A 9109-nucleotide genomic window follows, 5' to 3' on the forward strand; every position below is an offset into this window, starting at 1 on the left:
AATGAGTTCTCGCCGAAGCATACAAATGATAATTAACGATCCATATAGAAGACAAGGACGGCGCGTCGGCGCCATTGCACCCAAATACCGAACAAATCAGAATCTTTTCCCCTATTTAGTTCCTTTATTTGCTACAATACTGTTTCATTTAGCCAAAAACTCTCTTTACATGGACACACTAAAGTACCTACTTCACTTCATGTATTTGTTTTAAACCAAGAAATTGCTATGTTAGGCAATGCAAACCTCAGAAAGCAAATGAATCCTCGTGTAACTTTACCATTATCATGACCATAAAAGACTCGTATAGCGCACATTGCATCTGCAAATCAAGTTGTGCCAGTGGATTCAGATATTGCAGCTGAAGATTCGTTCAGATTTTAAAAAATTTCAATAGTTTCTTGAACCAGCCATTAGATTTTCGAAAATACGGAACTTAGACTAGAATTTGCAATTGTATCTGATCTGCACTCTTCCTTTTTTTTACTTAAAAGTGACTGTGTGTACTGGGTAACACACATGAGCTAGTAAAAATAATGAATTGCTCAGGTTTTTGTCATCGATATCAATTTCAATATAAACTTCACACTTCAAATTGATGTTTTATTCAACTCTTTTGTAGTTTTGTTCAATGTTAATAGTTGACAGCCAACAAAATTCATGATCTAAAATCTACAAAATGGTGTAACAACTAATCCGTAACACACTAACAGATATGCAGTATGCTAATTAACAAGTATATTAACAGTTGTCCTGAACTAAATACTGTAATATTCTGTGATGAACTAAAAGACAAAGCCAAAATTAATATTCAAGATCATATGCTAGATTAATCTAATAATCTATGATCAATTAACATATGATTAATACAAAACAACTGATGTAATGTAAAGTGATCATTTCAATTCAAAATCATATAAGTTGAAGTGATCATTTCAACTCAAATTTTCATTGATTAACATTGATTTGCAAACTACGCATCAACTAAACCATAAAATAGATCTAAACAATAAAGCAACCATAGATCTACCAGTTTCACAAAACATGAATCACCATGAACAATCAAATACAAACCCTAACCCTAGGCTCTCTCACCACGGATCCTTCGAGCAAGCGGCATATCCTTCGGCATAATCGTAACTCTCTTCGCATGAATCGCACACAAATTAGTATCTTCAAACAGTCCAACCAAATAAGCTTCAGAAGCTTCCTGAAGTGCAGCAACAGCAGAGCTCTGAAACCGCAGATCAGTTTTAAAATCCTGAGCAATTTCTCTCACAAGTCTCTGAAACGGCAATTTCCTAATCAAGAGCTCGGTACTCTTTTGATACTTCCTAATTTCTCTCAACGCTACAGTTCCTGGCCTGAATCTGTGCGGCTTCTTCACTCCTCCGGTCGCCGGTGCCGATTTTCTGGCGGCTTTTGTCGCCAATTGCTTCCTCGGAGCTTTTCCTCCGGTGGACTTCCTGGCGGTTTGTTTGGTACGTGCCATTTGAGATTTTGGAAATTTAATAACAAAGGAGAGATTGATAGATTATAAAGATGAGTTTGAATGAGAATCGTGTGTGATTATGAATTGGGAATGGCTAGGGTTTATATAATGAGCAGAATTGGGGAAATTTTTAGCGGTAAAGGTTTTGGTGAAATGAATTTTGGAGTTTTTGAATTAGTGAAATTTGGCGTTTTCAAATTGTATGGTTGGACAATATGACACGTTGGCGATCTGTGTGAGAGACAAAATGTGATCCGTTGGATTATATTTGACCACGGAAGTACCGACTTTAATAGCATGGCCCCCAAAATGTTACTTTCCAATTTTCTCTTTTTCGCCAAAAAAAAAAAAAAAAAAATCATATATCGTATACGTAGTATATACGGTGTAATATTTTTTGTTTGTGAGAAAACATAAATATATAAATATTATGGAAAATTTTCATATGAACATCCAAAAAATTACATGAAGAAGAATTGTATATAATTCTTCAAAGTTACCTATGATTACAATGATAGAAATTGATTAATGAAAACCAAGTATCTCATATGATCTCCATCTTTTGCAAAAAAAAAAAAAAAAAAAAAAAGTTGTCTACTCCTTTAAAGTACCATAATCGTATATTCTCAACCTTTTAAGAATCTATGATTGATGGAAGTCAAATTATCATCTATTCTTACGTTGAGTCCAATACAATGGAACTCACCATCACCACTCTTTGTAAAACAAAAGCCACAATATCCTCGTATGCTTTAAAATGGGCTGTAAAACCCAAAATGCCAATATGAATTCAAAATGACAGAAAATACTTGAATCACGCATTGTACCTTAGTTTCTTGGGTCGTAACAAATTGAACATTGAAGTGTACTACCATAAAATCCAGCACACCACGAGGCGATCTTCGTGGTTTTGGATCGTTGATTGGGTATTCATCATTTGCCATGTTCTCAAGTTCATCGAATTTGAGCATTTCTTCTTTGTACGTCAATTTTCCCCAACTTGTTGGTCGTTGAGTTTAGTTTTTTTGAGAGTTGAAGTTTGACCGACTACATGGTTTATTTAACCTGTTGTATCAAAAATATCAGAAATATTTGGCACCTCGTCGATCCAATGGTACGTTTTGGACTTGGGATTCTTCTAGCCTCCTACGATTTTTGGTTGAAGCAAAGGCACCTCTTGGATCCAATGGTCTGTTTTGGACTTGAGATTCTTTTGAAGCAAGTGAAATGTCATCGTGATAAGGATAGTTAGTTATTGTTGTATTTATCTAGTCCTACTTTCTCTCTTGCATAGCTTATCTCTAAGTCTATGTTGTAACCCTATATATGTATCTGTATATCGTTCATATTGAATACAATGAGCACTTTTATCCTCTATATGGTATCAAGAGCAAAATAACCTATGTATTTTTTTTTCTTTCCTCCTATTCACGGCACTGACATTACTATGTCTTCCCACAACATCCCTAATGATGCAGATCCAAAATCTCCAATTATTGTTGTCACCCTCAACAATATTATCAAACTCACATCTCTCAATTACACATCTTGGAAACTACAAATCCAAGCAACCCTAGATGGTTATGGTTTATTCAAGTTTCTTGATGGATCATACCCAGCCCCAAACCCTACCACGACCGATGATACTTCTGCTTCCACACCCAATCCAGTATACATTACTTGAGTGCGCCAAGATCGGATATTATTTGGTGCACTCATCGGTACGTTGGATCAACATGTAGTACCCTTGGTTTCTCTAACCACTACAACCAAGGATCTATGGGATACACTAGCGACAACCTTTGCAAGTTCATCGCGAGGGCACATCAAGCAACTCAAGATGCGCCTCAAAAGCATAACCAAAGGACCTCAAACAATCACCGAATTTATGCACGTGATAAAATCATGTGCTGATCATCTAGCTCTTCTCGATTATGTTGTTCCCCCCAGAAGATCTCACTGATCGCATTCTTGATGGCCTTGATGAATCATACCAGGGTGTGATTGATGCTGTTAATGCTTGCGACTACTGTTGTAAACGGCGTCCGTTGCGTCCGTTGCGACGCCCGTTGCGGCGTTTTGGTGGCTAAACCGTTTCGACCCCGTCCCGTTTTCTTATAAGCCGGTCAACGGTCAAAAGTCAGGTCAAATGCAGGAAAAATTGGGTCAACGCCGGTCAAAACTCAGAAATTCTGTTAAAATCGGTCATAAGTCGGTCAAATCAATCAAAATTGACTTAGTTTAGTATTCCATTTTGTATTATATTAACGCTAATAGCAATTATAGGTACAAACTTGTCAACGAAGATTTTTTAGCTCTAAAATATGTGTAAATATATATTTATATATATAAAAGTCAACATTAGTCAACATCCGTTTCGACCCCGTCTCGGCCCCGTTTTTCCCGTTTCGACGTTTTGAGGTCGCTACCGTTTCGGCCCCGTTTCGCGTCTTTTTCAACCTTGCTTGTGAGAAAGCTATTTCGTTCACAGGACTACATGAGAAGTTAATAAATCGAGAACTCACCATCAAAAATCAATCGCTTATTGCTTCTGTTCTAGTAACAGCAAATCCCACTTTCACCCGTACAGCTCAACGCTCACCTGGCCAATCAAATCGATCATACACGAGCAACAACTCTTAAACCAGGCAATCAACATCATACACTGGATCACGCCCGTTTCTTGGTAAATGTCAGTGGTGCAACACACACGGTCATTCCCTACAATGATGTCATGTTGTAACACCCCGTCAAAATTTATTAACGGATTGTTAACTCTGGTCCCAGTGCTTGACTTGACTTCTACGTGACAGCAATGTTTTACAGCGGAAGCAATTAATACTTGAGAATAAAACACGCAAAACAGATAACAATAATATTGAGTGAATCTACGTGTTTTTAGAAAATAATACAGTATGTTTAAGAAATGATTTTTCAGAAAACATTTATTAGTGAAAGACCACCAAGGTTTAATGTTAAAATTTTGCAGACTATGTTTGTCAAGTTTTAGTCCATTTGTGTACATCAATATCAAGTTCAGTTGTGTAAGACATTCAAAATGTTTTGTCTTCTCCTGATTTCAAAACACAAGTTTAAGTGACCGATTACAACATATAGAACCACAATGGTTTCATGTATAAAATTTGTAGACAACACCGTGTCCTGTTTTAAAAGTTTGTAGACACTATCATGCCAATTTTCAAATATTCATAGACAATACCATGTCAAGTTTTTATCTCTCTTGTTTGTAAACCACAGTTTTAAATAGCGTTATATAGTATATGAAAAACAATATTCAAAACAATAGTTTTAATCGCATTTGACCACATGATTTCAATAAGTACAACCCAGTTGCAAAATATTTACATAATTCATGAGCGCCTGAATACTAACAATGACCATAGTATAGAACCCACTACACTCCCTTTACCCCATAAAAATGTATACACTTGTTCAAGTGTATTTAATGTTCAAAGTAAATGCACCACAGTTGATATTGTTTGGGTGAGGTTTGTCTAACCTAATGGATCCGTCCATCTAAATTGTGCTTACCCGAAGGTAATAAAAGTATTCAAGCTAGGGGCTTTGTGAACAAAACTCAATATGTATAATAAGTACTCGTGTCAAACATAAAAGCATTTATAAAAATGTGTAACTCACAGCGTGTATTCTCTTCCCAAAAATAGTAAGTAAAAGTGAGACTGTAGACTCACCTTTGAATAGCTCTTGAACAAAAGTAAGCAAGTAACTTGTATGGTTTATTTCCGAGTAATGCAACCTAAGTATACGTATATAGGTTGGTAATTATTTATGTATTATAACATAGTGGTTTCATAGAGTAAGTTGTCCTATTGCTCGGCTCGACGCGTTTCAAAGTAAAAGTCAACACATAGTCAATTAATTCATGCAAGTCAATAAAAGTCAAACCAAAAGTCAGACTTGGTCAAAGTGGTCAACTAAAGTCAACATCGGTAGGTTCATGTCAAAGGTTGGTCAACATGTCAAACCTAAGTCAACTAACACGTTTCAGATCATAATATGTCAAATACGCGGTCACAGTTTATCGTATAGCATAACGTTCATGTACAAGTTGCAAACAATGCATAATATCTCATAGCATATAGTACATGGTAGTATGAAAAGCTCCAGATCTCAACTAGATATATAAACGTTTCTAAAAAGCAATAGTAGGGTCTCATACGATATCTACAAGTCGGGTTTCAGAATGGATGCAGTTATGGTTCACTAAATCAATTTCTGACTGCGCACCAATCTCGTATTGGCTATAACCGGAGTTAGGGGCATGCAAATCAAGCTAGGTCAGTGGACATAGTTCAAGAACAAATCAAATTACGATGTATCCAAAATTCAGCTATTTTTGTTTAGCCAATTAGTACAGTTAATTCAACCAAGTTGGGCATCCTGTTTCAGCTCAAATCAGAAGTCATCAAAACTATGGCCTTAGTGTGCATAATGAATCAGTTTTCACAACTTGACATAAACTAGACATAGGTCACATAACATGAAAAGTTTCAATATCCAGAAGTAAAAGGTCTCAAAAGGTCCACAACTCATGCTATAAAGCTATAGGTGCATACGTTACAGATTTGGACTGAATTCAGGTTATCATTTTGATTCGCATATTACTCAAACTTCACAAATCCAAATGACGCGAGGACTGGATGAAAAGTTAACTATAACATATAAATTTTTCAGAAATGCAAAGACCTAAATCATCAACTCATTCCAAATGAATTAAAAAGTCAGTTTCAAGATAATGATCAAATTAGTTTTTCATGTTCATTCAATTAAGCATAACGGAAGCTATACAAATCCAAAAAGCATGGAATCATAGTCTAACTTGAGTGTTTTTGAGTCCTCTATACAATGGTTAACATGTTATAACATAATTCACAGAGTATACAACTTAGAAAATTCGGATTCATAGCAAAATCACAACAAAACTTCGATTTAACATATCTAGAGCATACGATAACGAAATCCATTGATTCTTGAGCCTGACGTTATTAATTTTCCGACCTCTTTCCATCTAGATAATAATCATTTACAGTAAACAAGTCCATCATTTCAGTATCATCAATATTAAATTCGGTTTTTACACAAAACATTCAATACTCTGTGTAATCTAGGGCCCGGAACGCTAAACCACATGTGTAATCTGTGCAGTCGTTTCAAGTGTCGTTTAAAAGTACCAAAGGCCCGGAACGCTAAACCAATCGTTAAAACGCAACCAAACGTTTAATTTATTAAAAACCCAATAAATTAAATATATTTTTTTTAAAAGTTAATAATTATTAAAATAATTGTTAAAATAAACCCAAGCGTTTCGTTGCTCGAAAGGCAGTTTTTGTAGTTATCCAAACCGTAGTGTTTTTATCGTATTTCTTTATCCGGAATATATTTATCGATTAATGTTAACCCATATTAATTCAAATATCCCTCCAAGGATCACGTATGCATTTAATACACTTAAACGCATAAAAAGTCAAATAATCACCGTTAAATCAACTAAAGGACAGTTAACAGAAGTGACGGAAAAAGCAGGGTTGTTACATTACCCACCTGTTATTGAAAATTTCGTCCCGAAATTTTAGTGAACGTCTGCTGAAGTAGTTCATTCCGGAAACATTTGCGGGTATTTTAGTCTCATTTGATCTTCACGCTCCTACGTGAACTCTGATCCTCTTCTCGTGTTCCACCAAACCTTAATGATAGGAATTCTACTTTGCTTTAACTATTTGACCTCACGGCCCATGATCTCGACAGGTTCCTCAATGAAATGAAGTTTATCATCGATACGCAGTTCCTCTAGAGGAATCACCAAGTTTTCGTTGACTAAGCACTTCTTCAGGTTGGACACATGGAAAGTATCGTGTATTCCACTAAGTGCTTGTGGCAGTTTCAATCTGTAAGCCACTAGTCCAATTCTTCTCGTTATCTCGAATGGTCCAACATATCTAGAACTCAATTTATCGCGTTTCCAGAACCGTATCACACCCTTCCAGGGTGATACCTTAAGCATGACCTTATCGCCAAATTGGAATTCTAAATCTTTCTGTCTAACGTCAGCATAATTCTTTTGACGACTGATGTGTGCGAGGTGTACTAGGAAATAGTATTATTTTTACAACGAAATACTATTAAATACGATACAATTTTACACAAGATATTTATTTATTTATAGAATGGATATACCTAAACCTTGCTACAATACTTATAGGCAGTGTACCTAACGTACAGTAGTGTAGTTTTTAGTAAGTCTGGTTCGTTCCACAGGGAGACTTTTAAACAAGCTTAACGCTATATTTTTAAAAACTATATTTGTAAAAATACAAAAATATATAAGTAATATTATTATTATAAAAAGGGGGTTTTTACCATTTAATGACCGGTTTGTCGATTTTAAAACTTTTAGTCGCAGTTAAAACCTAATGTAAAATATTAAAAATAAATATAACTTAATTTAAAGCGTAAAGTAAATAACGATAATGAAATTGCGATAAAAGTGCGATAAAATAAAATTGCGATAATTAAAGAGTACGATAATTAAAAGTGCAATTAAATATAATGACAAAAAATAAAAGTGCGATAATTAATAGTGCAATTAAATAAAATGACAATAAATAAAAGTGCGATAATTAAAAGTGCAATTAAATATGAAATATATAAATTATGCTTATTTAAACTTCCGTAATCATGATGTTTGACGTGTTGATTTTAGTTTTATTACCATGGGTTAATTGTCCTTTGTCCTGGATTATTCGATATGTCCTTACGGATTTGTCCATAATAGTCCATCAGTCATAATCATAAAGTGTGAAAGTCTTCGTCAAATTATTCTTATTCCCGAAGTCAAATATTCCAACTAATTGGGGATTCGAATTGTAACAAGGTCTTAATACTTTGTTTAATGAATACACTAGGTTATCGACTGCGTGTAGTCCAAGGTTTTACTACTTTGTTAACAATTACACCAATTACCCTTGAATGTAATCCACCCCTGTTTCAACAAGTCTATTAACTATTAATCCAGTTCCGTGTCCGGTAAAATGAATAATTATTGGTATTTATAGATATCCCGCCCACCGTACCCAGTCAAGCGTATGTGGTTATATATAAATACGTCAAATTATAAGTCTATATATTAAATCAACGAGGTATCATTTAGTTAATATAAAACCCATTAATAGCCCATAGTCTAATTTCTACAAGTGTCGTTCTTTTGTCCAAACCCCAATTATGGTCCAAAGCCCAATTACCCAATTTTAATATTTAGCCCAACATCACGATTACTTCGGCATTAAATAAGCATAATAATAACTTAGCTACGAGACATTAATTTAAAAATAACATTAACCATAACTTACAGTGATTAAAAATAGCGTAGCGTTACACGGACAGAATTTCGACTTACACCCTTACAACATTCGCTAACATACCCTTATTATTAGAATTTAAAATTAAAAGTAAAATTATAATATATATATATATATATATACGTGAGTGAGATAGAGAGATGGATGGAAAAAGGTGTAAAAATTCGTCCAAAACTCGCGAACTTTATAGGCCCAGACCTGTCCCTGTTCACCATGCGAT

The 9109-nt window shown here is 34.8% G+C and overlaps 1 protein-coding gene across 1 annotated transcript; it reads right to left on the bottom strand.

The window, feature by feature from the left end:
* Positions 1 to 900: 900 nt before the first annotated feature.
* LOC139867788 (histone H3.2-like) lies at positions 901 to 1492 on the bottom strand. The gene has a single exon (XM_071856144.1). It carries the CDS (start codon positions 1490 to 1492, stop codon positions 1082 to 1084), a length of 411 nt encoding a protein of 136 aa, XP_071712245.1. The 3' UTR covers positions 901 to 1081.
* Positions 1493 to 9109: the final 7617 nt, after the last annotated feature.

The sequence above is a fragment of the Rutidosis leptorrhynchoides genome, chromosome 1 (genome assembly GCF_046630445.1).
Source record: "Rutidosis leptorrhynchoides isolate AG116_Rl617_1_P2 chromosome 1, CSIRO_AGI_Rlap_v1, whole genome shotgun sequence".
NCBI classification, from domain to species: domain Eukaryota; kingdom Viridiplantae; phylum Streptophyta; class Magnoliopsida; order Asterales; family Asteraceae; genus Rutidosis; species Rutidosis leptorrhynchoides.